The 25,655-nt window shown below is 40.6% G+C and overlaps 1 protein-coding gene across 4 annotated transcripts in view; it reads right to left on the bottom strand.

Annotated features, from left to right (window-relative positions):
* Window positions 1–25,655, bottom strand: part of LOC126457473 (nascent polypeptide-associated complex subunit alpha, muscle-specific form) — a 144,662-nt gene that overhangs the window by 27,251 nt on the left and 91,756 nt on the right. For all 4 annotated transcript variants that reach the window (XR_007585474.1, XM_050093765.1, XM_050093766.1 and 1 more), the window contains exons 9-10: window positions 17,138–17,320; window positions 3,330–3,473 (exon numbers count right to left, since the gene is read on the bottom strand). Coding sequence is in view for 3 of the 4 variants with exons in the window: in XM_050093765.1 (XP_049949722.1) it covers window positions 3,330–3,473; window positions 17,138–17,320 (327 nt within the window). In the remaining variant the exon portion in view is untranslated. The remainder of the gene's footprint in view (window positions 1–3,329; window positions 3,474–17,137; window positions 17,321–25,655) is intronic.

The following is a 25,655-nucleotide window of genomic DNA, read 5'->3' as shown; positions in this document are numbered from 1 at the left end:
TAATCATAGCTAACACTTGGTTCAAGAATCATGAAAGAAGGTTGTACACCTGGAAGAATCCTGAAGATACTAAAAGGTATCAGATAGATTACATAATGGTAAGACAGAGATTTAGGAACCAGGTTTTAAATTGTAAGACATTTCCAGGGGCAGATGTGGACTCTGACCACAATCTATTGGTTATGAACTGCAGATTGAAACTGAAGAAACTGCAAAAAGGCGGGGATTTAAGGAGATGGGACCTGGATAAACTGAAAGAACCAGAGGTTGTACAGAGTTTCAGGGAGAGCATAAGGGAACAATCGACAGGAATGGGGGAAAGAAATACAGTAGAAGAAGAATGGGTAGCTCTGAGGGATGAAGTAGTGAAGGCAGCAGAGGATCAAGTAGGTAAAAAGACGAGGGCTAATAGAAATCCTTGGGTAACAGAAGAAATATTGAATTTAATTGATGAAAGGAGAAAATATAAAAATGCAGAAAATGAAGCAGGCAAAAAGGAATACAAACGTCTCAAAAATGAGATCGACAGGAAGTGCAAAATGGCTAAGCAGGGATGGCTAGAGGACAAATGTAAGGATGTAGAGGTTTGTCTCACTAGGGGTAAGATAGTTACTGCCTACAGGAAAATTAAAGAGACCTTTGGAGAGAAGAGAACCACTTGTATGAATATCAAGAGCTCAGATGGAAACCCAGTTCTAAGCAAAGAAGGGAAGGCAGAAAGGTGGAAGGAGTATATAGAGGGTTTATACAAGGGTGATGTACTTGAGGACAATATTATGGAAATGGAAGAGGATGTAGATGAAGATGAAATGGGAGATAAGACACTGCGTGAAGAGTTTGACAGAGCACTGAAAGACCTGAGTCGAAACAAGGCCCCGGGAGTAGACAACATTCCATTAGAACTACTGATGGCCTTGGGAGAGCCAGTCCTGACAAAAATCTACCATCTGGTGAGCAAGATGTATGAGACAGGCGAAATACCCACAGACTTCAAGAAGAATATAATAATAATTCCAATCCCAAAGAAAGCAGGTGTTGACAGATGTGAAAATTACCGAACTATCAGTTTAATAAGTCACAGCTGCAAAATACTAATGCGAATTCTTTACAGACGAATGGAAAAACTGGTAGAAGCGGACCTCGGGGAAGATCAGTTTGGATTCCGTAGAAATGTTGGAACACGTGAGGCAATACTAACCTTACGACTTATCTTAGAAGAAAGATTAAGAAAAGGCAAACCTACGTTTCTAGCATTTGTAGACTTAGAGAAATGCTTTTGACAACGTTAACTGGAATACTCTCTTTCAAATTCTGAAGGTGGCAGGGGTAAAATACAGGGAGTGAAAGGCTTTACAATTTGTACAGAAACCAGATGGCAGTTATAAGAGTCGAGGGGCATGAAAGGGAAGCAGTGGTTGGGAAAGGAGTGAGACAGGGTTGTAGCCTCTCCCCGATGTTATTCAATCTGTATATTGAGCAAGCAGTAAAGGAAACAAAAGAAAAATTCGGAGGTATTAAAATCCATGGAGAAGAAATAAAAACTTTGAGGTTCGCCGATGACATTGTAATTCTGTCAGAGACAGCAAAGGACTTGGAAGAGCAGTTGAACGGAATGGACAGTGTCGTGAAAGGAGGATATAAGATGAACATCAACAAAAGCAAAACAAGGATAATGGAATGTAGTCAAATTAAATCGGGTGATGCTGAGGGGATTAGATTAGGAAATGAGACACTTAAAGTAGTAAAGGAGTTTTGCTATTTAGGGAGTAAGATAACTGATGATGGTCGAAGTAGAGAGGATATAAAATGTAGACTGGCAATGGCAAGGAAATCGTTTCTGAAGAAGAGAAATTTGTTAACATCGAGTATAGATTTAAGTGTCAGGAAGTCGCTTCTGAAAGTATTTGTATGGAGTGTAGCCATGTATGGAAGTGAAACATGGACGATAACCAGTTTGGACAAGAAGAGAATAGAAGCTTTCGAAATGTGGTGCTACAGAAGAATGCTGAAGATAAGGTGGGTAGATCACGTAACTAATGAGGAGGTATTGAATAGGATTAGGGAGAAGAGAAGTTTGTGGCACAACTTGACTAGAAGAAGGGATCGGTTGGTAGGACATGTTTTGAGGCACCAAGGGATCACAAATTTAGCATTGGAGGGCAGCGTGGAGGGTAAAAATCGTAGAGGGAGACCAAGAGATCAATAAACTAAGCAGATTCAGAAGGATGTAGGTTGCAGTAGGTACTGGGAGATGAAGAAGCTTGCACAGGATAGAGTAGCATGGAGAGCTGCATCAAACCAGTCTCAGGACTGAAGACCACAACAACAACAACAAGTTGTAGCCCATATTCCAATAAATAATCTGTAAAAAGTTCAACTTCCTACCTCAAATACTTTGTGAGGAAAGATGTAATTTATAAGCGTTATTTTAACATAGCAAGTATAGGGCGTTCCGGAGCCCCTTAAAGCTTTTTATGCTTTGTCTGTAACCCTACGGCACATGGTACAATATAAATTTCAGAGAGAGATCACACTGTCACAATTTAGTTTCCAAAAAAGTGAAAATAAGTTGATAACTCTCATTTCTCGACACTTAAAAATTGATCTGAAAAACATTGTCCCCCTCCCTGAATACCTTCAATTCAATCAAATTCAATCCTACGCAATGAGCATGGACTGCATTATTGCAGCAATAAGAGTAGACAGCATGAGAATATTAAATGTATTTAAACAGGTCAGTAAAAGAACCACAACACAAGAGCACCAGTTGCTTACTAATTCCTGAAACAGAAAAAAATAGTGCAGGGCTGCCAGACCTCTTACTGTTTCAGTAATTCATAAAGAAAATCCAGAATTGAACTGCATTAGTTTTTATCTTTGACACTCAATCCTGTATTAAATATAAATGAGAAGTCAGTCAAAGTAAACTGTCTGGTAACTGTGAAACAGTGATATCAAACAGTGCAATTTCACAGCTGAAATACATATTTTATTGTGTGCAGTGGTAAGCACTGTTTAATACATGTGATGAGAGACAAACCCACAAACAGGCTTCACCTGAGTATGCCTTTAATTTGTATTAACTATAGAATTCCTCATGCATTCCAGAACAAAATTTTGACTCTAAGACAACTAAAAATGACAGTACAGGGATATAGTTGAAGTTCAATAACACCACTTCCCAAAGATATAAGACCTACAACCATTCACCAAATGCACTAGTACTATAGTTTTTGGCACCAACTTATCACTAAAAGATGTTTCTCCTAAAAACTTTTATGAAGTACTGTACCACATTTAAAAAAGATAATGAAGATTTTATGACTCACCTTGTGCTGTGTGCACTTGGCAACGTAATTTTCCTCTTCCAATAACCAACTCATGTCCTGAGCACAGCCATAATGAGCCCTCAGGTCACAGCCTCTACGTACACAACCCAAGCTTGCACCTCCCTCACCACATTTGGTACATGTCTGTAAAAATGTCAAAGACGCAATATGCAGTGACAAAAGTGGATTGCAACAGAAACTGAATGAATATGACAACTTCACCAAGCTATGCAATATCTCTCTTCAGAAACACTTATTATGTAAGTAGCTCCTAGAATTCAACACTAGGGAAAAAGAGTATTCACGACAAAGAGCTGTTAAGCGTATACAATGTAAACATATCTGAAGGTCCTGCAATGGAGCGGGGAAAAGAAAGCTGCAAAGAATGAAAGTAGCTAGAAGACTATGAGATGTAGACAACTGGTGACAAGTCTCTGCAGGTTATGTACCACAAGGGGCTAAAGATGGGCAAAGTCATTCACCCTTGGGAACTAGTTCACTGGAGATCGTTCTTTTTTGTGAACCATTCATTTTTACTTGCTCACTGTTCATCGTGCTTGGTATATGGTTCTTATGAAAAATTGAAAATTAGTAGCATAGGTGACTGAAGGGTGGAAGGCGCTAGGAGGGGGCACTTGCCTCCCATCTGGAGTATAGAATTTTTATTCATAACAGAATTCTCACACACTTGTAATTTTCATGATTCTGTAAAACATCTCACTTAGCCAACTGTGGTGTTATGTGGTTGATCGCACTGAAATAATATAAGGTGGCACACGAAAAACCGACCCCTAGTACAGACTGCTCGCCAATTACGCGCGATTTGTTGACTGCTATGAGCAGAAGAGATAAACATGTAATAATTAGGCAGTGAAGAAATAACAAGCTAATACAAACAACTTTGAAACAATAGATGACGGCTGGTAAACGACAATGAGCAGTCTAGTACTCGGGGCCGATTTTTCATGCGCCATCCTGTACCACTGAAATAATATTGTAGGAGTCATCACATTCTCTTTACAAAATGTGACACCATACACTTGATTACGAAGTGCTGGTTTCATTCGCTTGTAAGTCGATCTGCCCTCCGTAACAATGAACATGCTCTTTCACCATGGATAAAAAAAAAGACTGAAAATGGCCACTCGTTTGTGCCGTGCCAATGTCTTTTTGCATGTGTAATAACAAAAAAATCTTGCCTTTTTAAAAGTATTTCTTCAGCTGTTTATCGAAATAGTGAAGTCAGCTTATACGCCATTTTGTTACCTGAAAAGATGTATGTATTACATACCATGAAATTTTTATGTAGTTTACATAATTATAAAATACATTTTAATTACCGGTCGTGGACGCTGAATAGGATACGAAAAGAACCAGAAGTTCAGAGTTCAAAAAAGGTTTGAAACAGATCTAGATTGGGTGTGCGAAGTTAACAAAACGAACAACAACTCGATACTGAACTAACTAGGAGCAGTCGGCAGTGGAACTGTGACGAGTGGCCACGTGAAGAGGGACGAGTCCAGCCGAGTGAGACCAAGACTGAGACAGACGGAAACGGGACCAAGGCTGGAAGGAGATCGGCCGACGTGCCGTTCCAGAACGAGACCAACCATTTCCCGTTCCTGGGAACTGTAAATAGAAAGCTGCGATCGAAATGAATTATGAAAGACCGTTCCTTAGAATTCGTTCCTCACTCGTTCTGTTCATCTTGGTGAACCATTCCTTTGGACCCGTTAGTTCGCGAACAACCCATCTCTACAAGGTGCGTTATACATACCATATTAACTTGACTGTAAGATGAATGTAAGATGACTCTTAATATACGACGATCCCTTTTTTGAAGATGCTCCATGAGAAATTTTTATCTTTAACACATTCTGACTAAACAAACTGTTTTACTGACAAAGTATCTGCCTAAAAAGTTAACATTAGAGCTAGTCTAGACTCGGGTGTTACTACTGTTTCCCATATGTGTTTCTATGTTCCATAGATCAGTCCACTACAGGTGAGTAGTTGCCTCTCTCTCACTTCACATACTGACTGTCTACAATTTGGTAATACATGGACAAATAAAATCAAAATTGGTTTACATTAATTTTTATCTTTACTTCCTTTTTCACTAACTATCTAAGAATGTAGACTGTGGTACTGCTATTTACACCACCACCTTGATTCATAAGCCTGCTGCAATTTCCTCCTTCCTGGATCTCCTCCCGTGTTAAGTTCTCCTCTGAGCCTTGCATAGCACTGTATATGCGACACTTTTGGAATCCTTTTATTATAGATTCAGTTGCGATTTTGCTGCAGGCAGTAAGAATCGACTGGCACTCCATAGATATTAAGAGATTCTTCAACCTCCTCCCCCCCCCCCCCCCCCCCCCCCCGGAAGTAGGGTATAGTCTCCTCAACGAATCCACTTACTGTTAAGTTGCCATGTGAGCTTTAAAAGGTCTATTCACAACAATATCCACTACCTGAAGTTGCGAGACCATGCATGCCACCAGGAATTACAAGGTATATTTTGTTTGATACCACAAATGTAACTTTATTGTTGTAGTGTCCCTTGAACGAAAATAGCACCAACATTTTCCTTTTGTTAAGCAAAGAGCCTGGTATTCTGTTCCAAACAACCTTCAACCAATCTAGCATTGGGTCATTCTATCATCCATTTCCTTTGTTGGCACCTTTAAATAAGCTCTACAGGCAGTTTTTCTTTTGGTATGATTTTTCATATGAAGAGTCACAAATGGGTGCAGAGGGAATGAACTTACTTCCACCTGCTAGCACCCCCAGTGTTGTCCTAGTCTTCATGTCGATAGTAACAACTGATGGTAATCGAAGTAAACAGGTGTCTGATAGGTATTGCCAATATAGCCTAGCAGATACTCGTGTTGTTTTCTTATACTGATTATACAATGCTAATATGCAAAGTACTTTTCATCAAATACCGTGGGAAGACATTGAGGCAGTAGTATTCTGCAATGGAAAAACCAAGGAGGACTGTAACAATACTATAGAAGGAAAGTTGCTACTCACCATAAAGCTGAGAGGCTGAGTCGCAGAGAGACACAACAAAAAGATTGTCACTTTTATAGCTTTCGGCCATTAATGTCTCTGTCAATAAAACACACACACACACACACACACACACACACACACACACACACACACACACACACACACACACGCAACTCGCATTCACGACTGCAGTCTCAGGTGACTGGAACTACACACACTCGCCTGAGACTGCAGTCTTGTGTGTGTGCGCAAGTTGCGCGCGCGCGCGGATGTGTGTGTGTGTGTGTGTGTGTGTGTGTGTGTGTGTGTACTGACAAAGACCTCAATAGCCAAAAGCTATAATTATGAGAATCTTTTTGTTGTGCCTATCTTTGACCCAGCATATCTGCTATATGGTGAATAGCAACTTTCGTTCTCTAATATTGCTGTAGTATTCTGCAATGTAACATAAGCTCCACCATCTTCTTCATCCTCAGATGCTAACCAGTATTTGCTTTGGATTCCATGGCGTATGCAGTTGGAAAATTCTTCTGTAGCTCTAGAGGCTTCATTCGAATAATTTCTCAACCAATCAGGAAGCTTTCATTGTGTTTCTTGTTCAGTTCCCTGAACACTTTGCATATAGAAAAGGTGTTTTTTAATTTATTCTTCATCTGATACCACCTACGAATATTCACTTCTGTAACGTCAAATTTGTTTCCTGCTGCACAAATGTTTATGGTCTCCACTTCATGAATGACTTTTAATCTATGATCAACATCGTGCTGTCTGTGTGAACCATGCTGTCTGTGTGAACCAATTGCGAATTTTTAGATCAACATTCCTTTAAAGAGTAAGGGCTGTGATTTACATCCATTATTGAGTGTTAAAATTTACAGTTCGTACAGCACTATCATCAAATTTAATGACAACAATACATTGTTCCCTGGCTCCTTAACAGTTAAATTGGTAGAAACTATACCCCTTGGGTTAACACCGTTGCCAACCTAAAAATCAACAGTGCTGTAAAGCAGTAGCTATGTAAGTGCCATTGTGGAAGCTCATGTTTCTTCTGTTGTGCTGCACTTCCAAGTGTTCTGTACAAAAATATTTTTGTTAGAATTAATTTTTTCCTGTAGAAACTTATACTACTTTTGAGTGTTTGTTCAGTCTTGAAGTCAGTTCAGTTTGAACTACAACTGGATTCAGGTGAACATGGTACATGTTCATATAAAGTCAAGGTACAAAGTATACATTCCCATGGTTGCAAGCATGACGAAATTTGTTGCCCTTGTGCTGCAGTCCCCTCCTCACGTTCATCCTAGGGGTTGCTCAAGCTGGTCCACCTAATCCAGTTTTCGAATTCTTCAAATTAAATCTTAGCGTTATCTCAATTGCCAAAGATTCATTTGCACATTGGAGACAACAACTATATTAACCTATTACACAACATAAAAATGTTGACCTCAGGAACAATATTTTAATCTGCAAACATAAGATTACTTTATTTTTCAAAAGAATTTGGGGGAAAAAACGTGTTGAGTCAGGTAAATACGGTACATAACAAAGAACATAAAAAAGAAATGATAATATTAGAAATGTCAGGGTAGGAACAATATACAAAAAAATTTATTTCTGGCTATCAGTCACAGTTCTTTAGGACAATGGAAGGCGATCAGCGTTTACATCAGAAGATGGAACAAAAGTTAAGATTGGGGACGAATGAGACACGAAAAATACCGTGAAATTTTTGAAGAAATCACATATTCATCTGAACTGACGTACGGAAGTGACAGAAAACAAACTGGTTGGTTGTGGAAGGAATCTTACCCCCTACTAGTTGTGGAAGGAATCTTACCCCCTACTCCTCTTCCAAACCACCACCCTCATTAAATTAAAACTTCAGCCTCAGCCTGAGACAACTGATTTGTTGGCACACAAGGGAGGGCAGAAACTCTCAAACAGTGGAGTCATTGTAAGGGTAGAAAAACTAAGCCAGTCAAGAACACTCTTCTAACTGTTCAGTGCCAGGCTTAACCCTCCAGCCACAGGCGAAATGAATATGTGCATTCCGCCCTTTCCAGACAATTTCATGGGGCCTGCTGTTACCACATTGGACGAAATTTTTGGGCTGTTTGCATGCTGGAAGTTGCTATTTTCCCATTGAATCTTTCCCCTTTGCTCTTGAACACCACGAGTCACATTTTACACATTCTGAAATCTCAGCCATATACTTACAAATATACCTTCTCATGCCAGTAACTTAGTAACCATTTCTGCTATCTCCATATGAAACTTTGCTTGAAGACATACCACACTCAGAAACCTTATCAAGAAGTTATTTTTTTTGTATTCTTGTTACATTTCTTTAATCCTTTTCTTACGACTGTTCCAGTTATCAAACAAAAAGTCCTGCAATTCTGTACAGAAAAATCAGACAATTACCCACACTTGTAGGGTTAAGGGGGCATCATTATGTTGAAACCAGTCTTGAGAACTCAAGACTACCAATGAGATCATGTTATTGGCAATCCTGAAAATAGTTCTCTGGGAATTCCACAATATGTAAATAAGAAGTACATAAACATAAAAATTTTAAGCATAGATTTTCTTAGGCAGCATAATTACATAAGTTCTTTAACATAATTCTAGAGCCATCACTGTCGTTTAACTTTATGAAATATAAATAAAATATGTCAATATTTATTTAACTCCAAATAAAACTTCACTAGCATTCTAATATCAACAGACAAGAGTAAAGTGATTTCAAACTTGTGCAGCACAGACTGTATCAGCAGAGAACTTTGGTATGAGAATGTAACAACTGCATGCAGCATCAAAATGTGAATTTGACCTGGATGACAAACTGGGAGTCAGAAACAGAAGATATCAATATGACTCAATACAAACATGTATAAGTATTTATGAGCTTGACACATCAACGAGGCAGTTAATGAGTCACATTCATCAATGAGGCAGTCCATGAGTCACACTCAATGTCAAATAAATCAAACCTTAATAAACCCATCATAATGCACAGTTCTTCACTTTTATTCAACATTCATTCTAAAGAATCCTTTTCAGCACAATCAACCTTTATTATTTATGAAAGGTCCTGCATACATACACATACAAATATATAAGCTCATAATATCCACTGATAACTAACATGTCAGGCTACAAATATTATTGGCCAGATAAGTGCACTGATGGGCCAAAATATTAAGACCAGTGCCCACCACAAGACTAAATGCCATCTGGTGGCATTGTGGGGTTATGACACGCAGTAAGGGAAATAGGTCAGTGGAGCACAGATGAATGAAATATTATAGGGATGATATGGGCTCAAGTGTGGGAATCCACTGACTTAAGCGACTTTGACAAAAAGATCATCTCTCCCAAGCACGTGTGAAACACCTAATTCGCTTGATATAAACCCGCTGGAACACATCTGGGAGTTAACAGGTGCCAGCTCCGAGCCTACAAACCACTGGCAGGTAATATATAGAAATTGTGTAACCTATGCAACAACATCTGATGCCAAACACCTCTGGAAACCTACTAAGGACTTGTTGAATCCATGCCATGCAGAAGCACAACTTCCGAACATGGACCAACACGTTCTTTGACTGGTAGTCATAATTTTTTATACATCAGTTTATATTTGAAGTACTATGACTTTTACATCCCAAAGATGATGGCACACCATCAGCAGCAGCATAATATACCCTGATGAGCCAAAACATTACGATCACTTTCTTAATAGCTTGTTTCTCTATCTTTGGATCGAAATACATCAGGGATTCGACAGTTGGTTGGTGGGTTTGTGGAGGTATGTAGCATTAAGATGTCTGTGCACAGGCTGTGTAATTTGTGTGAATAATGAGCCACTGACTTGATTATGCGGTGATGGCGCCCAATAGCGACCCAGATGGAGTCCACAGGATTTTAATCAGGCAAATTTGGCCACTGAGACATCAAAGGGAGTTCATTCTAATGCTCCTCAAAAACAATGTCGCACAGTTCTGGCAATAAGACATGGACAATTATGCTGCTGAAAGAATACATTGCCATCGGGAAGGGATGCAGTTGGTTTGCAGCTGTCAGCATGTCTTCAATTAATACCACAGGTCCCATGCAAGTGCAAGAGAATGTCTCCCATAGCATAAAACTGGTCCCATCAGCCTGCATCCATGGCGAGATGCACGTTTCAAGCCGCTGTTCACCTTGATGACCATGTTTGTGGGGAAGACTATCAACCTAGTGTAGCAAAAATTTGATTCACCCAAAGAGTCGACACATTTCCATCGATCCGACAGTTGAATCCCGATGGTCCTACGGCCGCTACAATTGTAACTGATGATGTCGTTGGGTACTGATGATGTCATTGGGTAAACATGTGAACATGTAGGGGTGGTCTAATGCAGAAACAATGTACAATGGACGGTGTGCTCTGAAACACTTGTGCATGCACCAGCATTGCGTTCCTTCAGCAGATATTGCCGTCTACCCTACCGTACTAGGTAGACAAGCCTCTGAATTGCACATTCTGTAAAGAGACGTGGACATCCAACCATTTAATGCCTAATAGTAGTTCCACTACCCTTCTACCGGTCTGTAGATGCTCATGACAGTAGCACGTGAACATTAGAACAGCTTCACTGTTTTCGAGATACTCATTCACATGCTTGGGAAAGAATAATCTGCCTTTTGTCGAAGTTGCTTGTCTCAATGGATTTTCCTATTTTCAGTCCATATCTTCGCTAGGGTGATCTCTTGTCTGTGTCTGCTCCACTTACATACACTTCTTACCGTGTCACGTGCCCGCAATGCCACCAGGTGACATCAAACATCACAGTGGGCAATGGTCATAATGTTTTGGCTATCAACGTATGTACTGGTTTCTTAGCAAATGCCAATGACATTTGTTGATAACATATGTAATGGTGTAATTACACGGTTGTGGTAGTTAGCATATAAATTTGAGAATTGTGTATTTGCCAACAGTGATATGTTTCACAAGTTATCCAAATGTATATGCTGATTATCACACTCATATAACTATCCAACTTTATATAAGTTATCAGCAAATGTCAGTGGCATGTGCTAAGAAACCAGGATATAAAAGATCCACTCATTAGGGTTATGTATGTTACTACCTATACACTGTAGGACAGCTTGCACATGTACATGTACCTACCAACAAATATGTAATACATGTAAAATACATATTAAAGTGTATTAATTAGAACTTTATCATATAAACATTAACATGTTTCTGAAATCGAAACAAGAAAAATAAATCAAACCACAAAATTTGAACCACCTTGATATCTTCAACCGAGTGTGGTCTTAGATTCAATGTGGGCAGGGAATGAAAGAATAAGCCTTGTGAAACTGAAGAGATGACTTCACAGTCAAAGAAAAACAAAACAATAACCAAAATAAACACATTCTGTTCGAAAGTGCAAATCTTTGAAAGCAAAATCTGCTTCTAACAAACATTCATTCATTGAATTTTAGTATTCTTGGAACCTCCTTGGCATGCTGCCTACAAGCTGGTAGACACAATGCTGCTCAAGCCTGTCTCGGTCTTTGATGGCATCTCTTCTGAGGCCATCCACTGTGCGAGGACAGCTCCACAATGACACAATAAAAGTTTTAACTGGTCTTTAAGGTGTTCAACTGCAACAGAGTTCTTGTCAGTAGATACTGCATGGCACATAATTCAGTTGAACCCTGTCTCCTGGAGGAAGAACAAGGATTCATTAGAAACCTAACAACGTTCTGTCTTGTTTATGTGCCCTTTCGATAACATAACAGCTCAATGAATTGTTACCTTTACCCTCAATTATTTACATTCCATCAGGACTTTCCATTGTCATACTTAAATTAAATTTTAATAACACAACATGTCAAAAATAACTGCTAAATCATTCATTTGATATGTAATGATTTATTGCTGGACACTTCATCAGGCGTGTAGTGGGGCATTAAAAGTTCAGCAACTTACACGGGAGGTGTTACATATAGTACAATTATTTGAAATCTCGCAAGCTGTATGCCTCCATAAGTGAGATTCCACATAAGTAGCTCATGTCAAATTGTAACAATGGCAGTTATACTGCCTCCCCACAATGCCATCCTCCCTATTTGTTTCCATTATGTTTTGAACTGAATCACACATTCAGTTGCCCCAACCATCATGAAAAATGTGCACCATATGGACAAAATGGGCAAATCGTTGTTTGTCAATGCAGTTGTTTCCATTCTTTGCAACTGACCACGAACTTAGAGAAAGTATGGATGCATAGATTACATTAATCAGTACACAGAGCTCCACTATGATTATTTTCAATCCAATCTCAGGCTTACACTTTACATGTTTCTTAGACGATACCAGAAATTCAACCACACTAATTAACATCAGCACCAGGGGTTAATTTCAGCACTCCAAGGGATTGGTTATTTGTAATAATGAATATATTGTAATACATCTCAATGAGTAGAAGACAACTGCCATTTAAAGCATTTACTAATGGTCTAACTCCATGTCTAATGTTAAATCGTGTTTTGTTTTTCCTATCTCTTTGGGATGTCTAAATTGTATGTAATCCCCATAGGACAGAAATATCTTCTTCATTATTCACTGCTTAATGCTTTATTACTTAATCCTGGACACGCATTCACCGAACAGCTATGAATCAACTGTTTGAACACTGCAGCTGGAGGCAGTTGAAAACATGACGTCATAGTCATGAAGACTACCCACGTGTATAGAGCAGAACTAGGGAGCAAAGCTACATTGATATGGGGACAGACAGTAGCATCTGTTGTTTACATTAAATCTTGTGGTTTTATTGATTTGATTATTAGAAATGATGTTTTACAAACCTGAATTTCAGAACAGTATTTCATAAGAACTGACTTCTCATTGTAAGTTGTAAACCAAGTTTTCAAAAATTGTTACTTGTGATTTTTATGGCTGGGGAGGGAGGGCAGATGGGTGGTGGCTGGGGCGTTTGTATGGCTGAAGGGGTGCATTCTGGCACCTAAAACTTTGGAGCTTAACTGATTGGCGGCACTCGTTCGCAATCTAATTCACTTGCTATATCAGAGTTCCTTGTGGAAGTTAAAGAGGATGCGGAAATTAAATTCCACTGAAAGGAAACTTCCAAGTAGACACAAGCTGCAAGCATGTCTCCCGACAACTTGTATATAATACTTTAAGATACGACACATTTACGGCATTTAAATGCTCCATTATGCAGTGAAATTTGTTTTGAATTCTATCCCACTCAACTGCTGGACAAGCTGTTCTAACGAGTTTTCATAATATGTGTGCTGTTTGTGGGCTGTGCAATAGCATTCAGTGAGCAGCCAAGTTTTTCTGCACTAGAAACTAGAGACCAATGTCACCGTCACTGTCACCACCACCACCAAAAATGTAAATAATTATAATTTTCATATTTCTCGACTGTGCTCTTATGTGACGGTACTGCAGTATTTTTTTGGCACATTCAAAATTGAGAATATGGAAAATAGAGCTTTTGAATGTAATAATGATTTTTAAGTGTTAGTGAAATAAATGTTGATGTCACAAAGGGACCTGGTCTGGTGTTGGATACGGAAGGTGCAGAGCAGATAGAGCCCATTTGCGTAATATATGAACAGTGCTTAGTTGAAGTCAATGATAGTCGACAAAGTTTGCTAGACACTCATTATAATGATAAATTTGGAGCTGCCCAAGGGCACATAAGATCAAGTGAGTGAGGAGCATGTCAAGTCTACTTGCACTAAGAGAAAGATAACCAACTTAGAAGACGAGGAAGGGAGGCAGTCGTCCCTCGTCCAGTAGTGCAGGTGACAGGTGTCATAGTAAGAATGGTTACAGTATGTGTCACAAACAAGTGGATTCATGGCAAGATGTTGGACACATGTCATATGTAGCTTCAGTTACAACATACTGACTGCAAATACAGGGAGGTGCTCTTGACTCTGCCTTGGATGCTGAGTGTGTTGCTCTTGCATATTGACTCCTCTCCTGCAGGACTTAGAATGCGATGCATTTATAGTCATCTAGTAGAGGTTCTTGGCATAGCTGGTCAGACACCTTTCTGACTTGGGACATTTTTTGACATTGTGTTATTAGTACAGCAGAGCTGAAAAGTTATCTTCATCGTTCTATTAAAGTTTCATAGCCACAATATTTTTATCTCTATAAAAATTCCAGCCAATTAGCCTTCACTTCTTTATCTACCTCTTTGAGCCAACGGGTCACTGTGCTCCTCACTCATACCGCATACCACCTGGTAGCTTCAAATTAGTAATTATCAATGTCTAGCTGTTGTTCATCAGCACTGACTTTAGCTTAGTACAGTTCACATATTTCCCATATGGGCTTTGTCACTGAGCTCCTGCCCTCACACTGCCTACTTTCATTTTGTTAATTTTATTCCCAACACTTAAAATCTGCATCACTTTCAGTCAAATCATTTTTCACATTATTATCAGTTCTGAAGACACAAACCTGCTTGACATAACCATAATACTGTTCAGTCACAAACATACCAAGAGATGTATTAAAATTATAAAGATTAATATTTTGCATTGACAATGACAACAAGAAAATACACATTACTTTAACCTACAATTATGTTCAGCACACAATGACACTAAATTTTTGCTCAATATGCAGAGAGATGGTGCAGGGTAATGGTGTGACTATAATGTCAGAATTAGACTGCAATTGACCTTTTACGAATGCCATGATTAGCTGATACAGAGTGAGTCAAAATGGACTTTACAACCTTGGAATAACATAGAAATTCTTTGAGATAACTTACAGAATAAGTAGATGTATCACTCAGGTTTGATTCACGTATCGCATCGTATCCCATTCCATCAACAGGTCCACCAGCATAGTGCACAGTTAAAAATGGCTACTTACACTGGTATGGAGCATGCTTGCTGTGTGTCTTGGTTTCATGAAACGAACTCTGCAACACTGTTCAGTGTAAATTTCACACTGAATATGCTGAAGAACCTCCAAAGCAAGCCTACAATTTACTCCTGGCACAAGAAATTTGTTCCGAAGTGTTGTTCACAGCAAACATGATAAATCACCATGTTTCCCTCGAGTTGACAATATGCCTGAAACCTTCTTAATTCCATAGATCAATGAATATGACCGAGATGGGATGATTTACCATTAGTGAGATAGTGCACCACCTCATTTCCTCATGGAAGTTAGAGGTTTCCTGAATAATTGCTTCCCAGGTTGGTTGACTGGCCGTGAAGGGCCAATCGCATGGCCACCTCTCTCCCCAGACTTGATGCAATTGTATTTTTTTCTTTCGGGTCTCTTTAAAGACTGTGTGTATGTTCCGACCCCCTGCGCCCACCTGAAAAATCAAATCCCCGCTGCCAATGCAGAACTTATACCCAATTTGCTGCAATGAGTGCAGGAAGAAACTGATTACCAGTGGGGTGTGCGCCACGTCAGAAATGGCAGTCATTTGTTGTTGTGGTCTTCAGTCCTGAGACTGGTTTGATGCAGCTCTCCATGCTACTCTATCCTGTGCAAGCTTCTTCATCTCCCAGTACCTACTGCAACCTACATCCTTCTGAATCTGCTTAGTGTATTCATCTCTTGGTCTCCCTCTACGATTTTTACCCTCCACGCTGCCCTCCAATGCTAAATTTGTGATCCCGTGATGCCTCAAAACATGTCCTACCAACCAATCCCTTCTTCTAGTCAAGTTGTGCCACAAACTTCTCTTCTCCCTAATCCTATTCAATACCTCCTCATTAGTTACGTGATCTACCCACCTTATCTTCAGCATTCTTCTGTAGCACCACATTTCGAAAGCTTCTATTCTCTTCTTGTCCAAACTAGTTATCATCCATGTTTCACTTCCATACATGGCTACACTCCATACAAATACTTTCAGAAACGACTTCCTGACACTTAAATCGATACTCGATGTTAACAAATTTCTCTTCTTCAGAAACGATTTCCTTGCCATTGCCAGTCTACATTTTATATCCTCTCTACTTCGACCATCATCAGTTATTTTACTCCCTAAATAGCAAAACTCCTTTACTATTTTAAGTGTCTCATTTCCTAATCTAATTCCCTCAGCATCACCAGATTTAATTTGACTACATTCCATTATCCTCATTTTGCTTTCGTTGATGTTCATCTTATATCCTCCTTTCAAGACACTGTCCATTCCGTTCAACTGCTCTTCCAAGTCCTTTGCTGTCTCTGACAGAATTATAATGTCATCGGCGAACCTCAAAGTTTTTACTTCTTCTCCATGAATTTTAATACCTACTCCGAATTTTTCTTTTGTTTCCTTTACTGCTTGCTCAATATACAGATTGAATAACAACGGGGACAGCTGAACCAAAATGATGCATTTACCGATTTGGTACGTCATCGCAATAAATTTCCAAATTATTCCGAAGTTGTAAAGCCCTGTTTAACTCGTTCTGTATTTGCCATTAAAAGGGTTAACACACATTGAAAGTCACACTAAACGTACCACACCTCCCTCCCATATTGCTCGTGGTGTTAATTCACTAAGACATGTCTCAACAACTTGCCCTGTCCTTCACGTCTACTTTTGAAACAATTTTATTAATTTATAGAATATGATTGTGTGAATAAAAATTCTTTTTGCACTGCAATTAAAAGGATTTGGTTAAACTGAAAAATTATAAGTAGCTACTTCTCGGAACATTTAACAATCTTGTTACTAGCAAAACAAAACACACAAGATTTCACTAGCCATGTCAATACTTACAGTGCGTACAGCACCCCAAACAGCTTCCTGCAGTCCAACAATACGTGTACCCACTAAATGTACACCAGCTGCCCATACCGCACATTCTTCATGTGTCCACACCTCGTAGCAACTATCGTCCTTACCAACTGGTGTCATTCCAGCTACAGCAACACTTCCATCAACTGAATGTGATCGTTTTGCCTGTACAGATACAAAGTTCATGATACAAACAGCAGATTTAAATAGCAATTTTAATTAAAAAAACTGTTATATATGGATCAGAATAACAAAGTGATTGACGGTTAGCTGTTTGCCACAACCATAGCAACAGCTAATAAGAGAATGTGCTTGGTTGTTCCTTTTATCATTGTTAAATATCTCTGCTATCGCTAATATCCAATTGCAGATGACACTTGTGGCTGATGGCCTAAAAAGTTATGATCCATTTTGTTGTGTGCTCTGTTTCTCTGTGCAGAAAATTCATTTTGCACTGCAAAACGTCTGAAGCTTGCAGCAGAAATGTGCAAAAAAGTGAGATTGTTGAATGGAAAATTCAGAGATCTGCTCATGTTTTGCATGGTCAGATATGGGAGTGTGTGTGCTTGGTACAGAGTATTTTGAGAAGGAGGGAATATTGCCTCTAACAAATGTCATCAAAAGGACTGCAGATGCTTTGAAGATACATAAAAACCCTGACATCAAAATTTGTGAGAAAAAATACTCTGCAGAAAAGGAAGAGGCTGGTTATGGACACCTAGTAAAAAGAGCACAACAGAACAAGTAACAAACTTAGACTCTCTTCAACAAGTTGCTGTTCTCAGCCACATACCTGGGTATTACAAGAGACTGAACATCCAACTATTAAAAGATTGTCTGTTACTCTTCATGAGGTAAGATTATTCAGCATCATCAAGATTCCTTTGTTAATCCCTTAATGCCAGGCATTGCGAATTCGCATACCATTGCGACTCTAATAAGTGAAAGGGTAACTGTTTTCGAGTGCCAGTGCCGATAGGTACAGACTCTACACAAGACAACAAACGCTTCTCATATGGGCCATCTTCTCCTCTTGAGAGTTTCGGGTACTTCTAGAATGAAATAATTTTCAATTTCTTTCCTCCACAAAATCATTAAGGGGTTAATGCTTGTCAGAGCTCTTGCTTTGTGGTAAGTGCCACCCCCCTCCCCCTCTCCTGCACGTGCGCATGCATGCATGCATGCATGGACGCACGCACGCACGCACGCACGCACACACACACACACACACACACACACACACACACACACACACACACACACATTGTTAAAGTGCCATTTGACGACATTGTGCGGCTTGACTAAATATGGATACATGCCAGTCATTTTGTCAGGAGAGACTGGACAGATAATAGCCTATGTGGAAGTTTTGCTGTTACTGTCGGAAAGGGTGCAATGATTATTGTCTTGTGTGCTGGATTTTCATCTAGTTTCGTACCGAACTGCCTACTTTTTTCAAATCAAGCAAAACAAATGACTACAATGAGGAGACGAACCATGATAATTTCATGTGGTTCAAGGGGAGATATTGGAAAACTTCAGCCATCTGTCATTATAATGGACAATCCCCCATACCATTCAGCTGTTAGAGATAAAGCAGTGATGATAGTAACAAAAAAGCCAACATTGTTGAATGGCTGAAATGCTATAATGTCAAAGTTCAGGACAATTTGTGCAAAAATAAACCCGAGTTTCAACAGTGTGTTGTTGACGAAGTGGCTAAAGAACAAGGTCACAGAATTCTTAAGCTATATGGCAGAAATTCAAAAACTGATAGAGGAAGTACTACCACAAATAAATCCAGAGAAGTTGAGTAATGTAGCACACCACACAGAAACAGTTGTTAAACAAGTATGGAAATGTGAAATGAGTGGAGAGATAATATTGAAAATATATTTATACCCTTTGTACAATTGCAGTGACTCATCCATTGAACAGAACACAGATAACGACAGTGTCAAGGAAGAAAGTGACTCTAAACTAAATGGCATTTACCCTTTGCCATAACTCACCTTTCTTTTTGCATGATTTTTTTTGAGTGTCTAACCCTTTTCCACTATTAATCACATTTTCAGATTAAGGAATACCTCCTTGCACGAGTATAATGGACTACACAAATATTAAAGTTTTAGATAACTACTTACGCAGTTTGTATTATTTTAATGTTGTTAGTCATTTGAGTTACACGAACAATTCAAACCCATTTTAGCACCCCTTTCATTTCGATTACGTCAGCTGATCACGACTCATTCTCATTATCGTAAAACCCAGTTTTTATTGAGATATACAAATAATAGGACCGCAGTATCATTTTATACAAAGGAGTGCTTTTGTTAAGCTACCAGTATATTACAATCCTGTAAAGCAAACTCAATAATGCACATTACAAGGCAGCATGAGGAGATACACAGCTGCTGCTACTACAGCCATACTGTGTGCACACGCACCAGTTAACCAACATCGCCCTCCTGCCCCTTCCACACTCAACTGTGCTCCACTGTCAGTCTCTTTGTTATTCTGATTCTGTTTATATAGAAATATATACAAAATTCGTGATGGTCTGCCGCAAATGTTTTGATGATAAAATGAAACTTTTTAAACTGTTGTAAACTTTCATAATTGATATAGTAACACTATGCAAAGTGCTTAAATGTGACAAGTTAGAACTGGTCACCAGATTGGGACTCTGACTCTGATATCTGTCTATAATAGGCACTATCTCATCATGCCTCTAGGCACCTCGCACAGATGTGTTCAGTTGAGAAATTAACTGTAAGCATACCTCATAAATGTATGTTAAGCTGGCACACCGGCTGTGGAAGGCAGATGTCATGGTGTGTGTCACAATATGGCACACATTTACAATGTCACAAGTAACTGATACACTGTTGCTGTGTCAAAAAGTAGGTTGAATGCATGTCACTATGTAGAGTGTTACCAACTATATGGTATTTGTATTATGCAAAACAAGGATACTGCTAGATATCAGCTATCAACAAACGAAAACCAGTCTCCAAAATCAAATTAAACAACAGGATAACTATAGTGACTGGCATGAAAACAGGGCTTCAAGGTCATCTCGCCGTCTTACAGCATTTTATAGTGATAATTTCAAATGTTCATAAAAATTATAAAAAAGAAATACCAGGCAACTCTATTTTTAGTCTAGAATATGATGGAGTACTTTCCAAAAGAAAATTGTCACTAGCTACTAGGAAAAAAAAAAAACTAACATTACAAGAAATTTTGGAGGAAAATAATGTTTTACTTCAACCTGTGGTAGTAACTGAATCACTAATGTGATTGGAATGAAAATATATATATATATATATATATATATATATATATATATATATATATATATATATATATATATATATATATATATAGTTATAATAGAGGGAAACATTCCACGTAGGAAATATATATCTAAAAACAAAGATGATGTGACTTACCAAATGAAAGTGCTGGCAGGTCGACAGACACACAAACAAACACAAACATACACACAAAATTCAAGCTTTCGCAACAAACTGTTGCCTCATCAGGAAAGAGGGAAGGAGAGGGAAAGACGAAAGGATGTGGGTTTTAAGGGAGAGGGTAAGGAGTCATTCCAATCCCGGGAGCGGAAAGACTTACCTTAGGGGGAAAAAAGGACGGGTATACACTCGCACACACACACATATCCATCCACACATATACAGACACAAGCAGACATATTTAAAGACAAAGAGTTTGGGCAGAGATGCCAGTCGAGGCAGAAGTGCAGAGGCAAAGATGTTGTTGAATGACAGGTGAGGTATGAGTGGCGGCAACTTGAAATTAGCGGAGATTGAGGCCTGGTGGATAACGGGAAGAGAGGATATATTGAAGAGCAAGTTCCCATCTCCGGAGTTCGGATAGGTTGGTGTTAGTGGGAAGTATCCAGATAACCCGGACGGTGTAACACTGTGCCAAGATGTGCTGGCCGTGCACCAAGGCATGTTTAGCCACAGGGTGATCCTCATTACCAACAAACACTGTCTGCCTGTGTCCATTCATGCGAATGGACAGTTTGTTGCTGGTCATTCCCACATAGAATGCGTCACAGTGTAGGCAGGTCAGTTGGTAGATCACGTGGGTGCTTTCACACGTGGCTCTGCCTTTGATCGTGTACACCTTCCGGGTTACAGGACTGGAGTAGGTGGTGGTGGGAGGGTGCATGGGACAGGTTTTACACCGGGGGCGGTTACAAGGGTAGGAGCCAGAGGGTAGGGAAGGTGGTTTGGGGATTTCATAGGGATGAACTAAGAGGTTACGAAGGTTAGGTGGACGGCGGAAAGACACTCTTGGTGGAGTGGGGAGGATTTCATGAAGGATGGATCTCATTTCTGGGCAGGATTTTAGGAAGTCGTATCCCTGCTGGAGAGCCACATTCAGAATCTGATCCAGTCCCGGAAAGTATCCTGTCACAAGTGGGGCACTTTTGTGGTTCTTCTGTGGGAGGTTCTGGGTTTGAGAGGATGAGGAAGTTGCTCTGGTTATTTGCTTCTGTACCAGGTCGGGAGGGTAGTTGCGGGATGCGAAAGCTGTTGTCAGGTTGTTGGTGTAATGCTTAAGGGATTCCGGGCTGGAGCAGATTCGTTTGCCACGAAGACCTAGGCTGTAGGGAAGGGACCGTTTGATGTGGAATGGGTGGCAGCTGTCGTAATGGAGGTACTGTTGCTTGTTGGTGGGTTTGATGTGGACGGACGTGTGAAGTTGGCCATTGGACAGGTGGAGGTCAACATCAAGGAAAGTGGCATGGGATTTGGAGTAGGACCAGGTGAATCTGATGGAACCAAAGGAGTTGAGGTTGGAGAGGAAATTCTGGAGTTCTTCTTCACTGTGAGTCCAGATCATGAAGATGTCATCAATAAATCTGTACCAAACTTTGGGTTGGCAGACCTGGGTAACCAAGAAGGCTTCCTCTAAGCGACCCATGAATAGGTTGGCGTACGAAGGGGCCATCCTGGTACCCATGGCTGTTCCCTTTAATTGCTGGTATGTCTGGCCTTCAAAAGTGAAGAAGTTGTGGGTCAGGATGAAGCTGGCTAAGGTAATGAGGAAAGAGGTTTTAGGTAGGGTGGCAGGTGATCGGCGTGAAAGGAAGTGCTCCATCGCAGCAAGGCCCTGGACGTGCGGGATATTTGTGTATAAGGAAGTGGCATCAATGGTTACAAGGATGGTTTCTGGGGGTAACGGATTGGGTAAGGATTCCAGGCGTTCGAGAAAGTGGTTGGTGTCTTTGATGAAGGATGGGAGACTGCACGTAATGGGTTGAAGGTGTTGATCTACGTAGGCAGAGATACGTTCTGTGGGGGCTTGGTAACCAGCTACAATGGGACGGCCAGGATGATTGGGTTTGTGAATTTTAGGAAGAAGGTAGAAGGTAGGGGTGCGGGGTGTCGGTGGGGTCAGGAGGTTGATGGAGTCAGGTGAAAGGTTTTGTAGGGGGCCTAAGGTTCTGAGGATTCCCTGAAGCTCCGCCTGGACATCAGGAATGGGATTACCTTGGCAAACTTTGTATGTGGTGTTGTCTGAAAGCTGACGCAGTCCCTCAGCCACATACTCCCGACGATCAAGTACCACGGTTGTGGAACCCTTGTCCGCCGGAAGAATGATGATGGACCGGTCAGCCTTCAGATCACGGATAGCCTGGGCTTCAGCAGTGGTGATGTTGGGAGTAGGATTAAGGTTTTTTAAGAAGGATTGAGAGGCAAGGCTGGAAGTCAGAAATTCCTGGAAGGTTTGGAGAGGGTGATTTTGAGGAAGAGGAGGTGGGTCCCGCTGTGACGGAGGACGGAACTGTTCCAGGCAGGGTTCAATTTGGATAGTGTCTTGGGGAGTTGGATCATTAGGGGTAGGATTAGGATCATTTTTCTTCGTGGCAAAGTGATACTTCCAGCAGAGAGTACGAGTGTAGGACAGTAAATCTTTGACGAGGGCTGTTTGGTTGAATCTGGGAGTGGGGCTGAAGGTGAGGCCTTTGGATAGGACAGAGGTTTCAGATTGGGAGAGAGGTTTGGAGGAAAGGTTAACTACTGAGTTAGGGTGTTATGGTGCCAGATTGTGTTGCTTGGAATTTTGAGGTTTTGGAGGGAGTGGAGCTGGAAGTGGGAGACTGAGTAGATGGGAGAGACTGGGTTTGTGTGCAATGAGAGGTGGTTGAGGTTTGCTGGAAAGGTTGTGAAGGGTGAGTGAGTTGCCTTTCCGGAGGTGGGAAACCAGGAGATTGGATAGTTTTTTTAGGTGAAGGGTGGCATGCTGCTCTAATTTGCGGTTGGCCTGGAGGAGGATGCTCTGAATAGCCGGTGTGGATGTGGGAGAGGAAAGATTGAGGACTTTTATTAAGGATAGGAGTTGACGGGTGTGTTCATTGGCTGAGTTGATGTGTAGGTGAAGGATTAGGTGGGTGAGGGCAATGGATTGTTCGGTTTGGAACTGGTATAGGGACTGATGGAAAGAAGGGTTGCAGCCAGAGATGGGAACTTTAAGTGTGAGGCCTTTGGGGGTTATGCCAAATGTCAGACAAGCCTGAGAAAATAAAATATGTGAGCGTAACCTGGCTAGGGTGAAGGCATGTTTGCGGAGGGAATGTAAATAAAACTTAATGGGGTCGTTGTGGGGGTGTTGTGAGGGTGACATGGTATTAGAAGGTGGAAAGTGTAACATGAGGTTGAAATGAAAATGAAAGATAAAAATATATGGGGAGAGATAAGGGTGAACTAGAAAATAACTGGAGATCTGGTATGAAAAAATGCGAAAAAGTGTTGGTTAAGTTGATCCTGTGGTGAACTTGGGTTGGTAGAAAGCGATGTGCATGAAGGTTAGGTGGTTGTGTTGCCGCTAAAACACGTTAAAGGACGGAGAAATTCGGGAAAATTTCGAAAAAACGTGTAAATGTATTAAAAGGCGTGGTGTTGTGGTGAAAGATTACGAAAATGGGGCTAACAATTGTAAATAAAGACGTTAAAACCGGTGGAGAGCGACTAAAAATGATCAGTGATGTACGAAAAACGGAAGTGGAAATAAAGTAAAAGTTATTAGAACTAGCCGAAATGGTTGTTTAATACGTGAAGGCAGCTGTTATTGAACTAGAAACGGTTAGCGGTATTGTTGAAAGCGCAAAATAAAAATTTTTTGGTTATGGTTTGGAAGTGGGTTACGTATTATAGAGTATATATAGGCGGGATAAAATTGTATTACGGTAAAAAGGGAAGGTGAATAGAAAGTGAGACTACTGGTAAACGCAGAAAGAGAAAATAAGACGACAGGAAAGATTTCGAGATGCAACAGCGACAATAACAAACGTAATTGTTGGGTTCAAATTAATGATATGGTTATAATAGAGGGAAACATTCCACGTAGGAAATATATATCTAAAAACAAAGATGATGTGACTTACCAAATGAAAGTGCTGGCAGGTCGACAGACACACAAACAAACACAAACATACACACAAAATTCAAGCTTTCGCAACAAACTGTTGCCTCATCAGGAAAGAGGGAAGGAGAGGGAAAGACGAAAGGATGTGGGTTTTAAGGGAGAGGGTAAGGAGTCATTCCAATCCCGGGAGCGGAAAGACTTACCTTAGGGGGAAAAAAGGACGGGTATACACTCGCACACACACACATATCCATCCACACATATACAGACACAAGCAGACATATTTAAGGACAAAGAGTTTGGGCAGAGATGCCAGTCGAGGCAGAAGTGCAGAGGCAAAGATGTTGTTGAATGACAGGTGAGGTATGAGTGGCGGCAACTTGAAATTAGCGGAGATTGAGGCCTGGTGGATAACGGGAAGAGAGGATATATTGAAGAGCAAGTTCCCATCTCCGGAGTTCGGATAGGTTGGTGTTAGTGGGAAGTATCCAGATAACCCGGACGGTGTAACACTGTGCCAAGATGTGCTGGCCGTGCACCAAGGCATGTTTAGCCACAGGGTGATCCTCATTACCAACAAACACTGTCTGCCTGTGTCCATTCATGCGAATGGACAGTTTGTTGCTGGTCATTCCCACATAGAATGCGTCACAGTGTAGGCAGGTCAGTTGGTAGATCACGTGGGTGCTTTCACACGTGGCTCTGCCTTTGATCGTGTACACCTTCCGGGTTACAGGACTGGAGTAGGTGGTGGTGGGAGGGTGCATGGGACAGGTTTTACACCGGGGGCGGTTACAAGGGTAGGAGCCAGAGGGTAGGGAAGGTGGTTTGGGGATTTCATAGGGATGAACTAAGAGGTTACGAAGGTTAGGTGGACGGCGGAAAGACACTCTTGGTGGAGTGGGGAGGATTTCATGAAGGATGGATCTCATTTCTGGGCAGGATTTTAGGAAGTCGTATCCCTGCTGGAGAGCCACATTCAGAATCTGATCCAGTCCCGGAAAGTATCCTGTCACAAGTGGGGCACTTTTGTGGTTCTTCTGTGGGAGGTTCTGGGTTTGAGAGGATGAGGAAGTTGCTCTGGTTATTTGCT

Source organism: Schistocerca serialis, chromosome 2, assembly GCF_023864345.2.
Source record: "Schistocerca serialis cubense isolate TAMUIC-IGC-003099 chromosome 2, iqSchSeri2.2, whole genome shotgun sequence".
Taxonomy (NCBI): domain Eukaryota; kingdom Metazoa; phylum Arthropoda; class Insecta; order Orthoptera; family Acrididae; genus Schistocerca; species Schistocerca serialis.
Note: the sequence above shows the minus strand (reverse complement) of the source record. Positions and strands in the feature narration are given on the sequence as shown.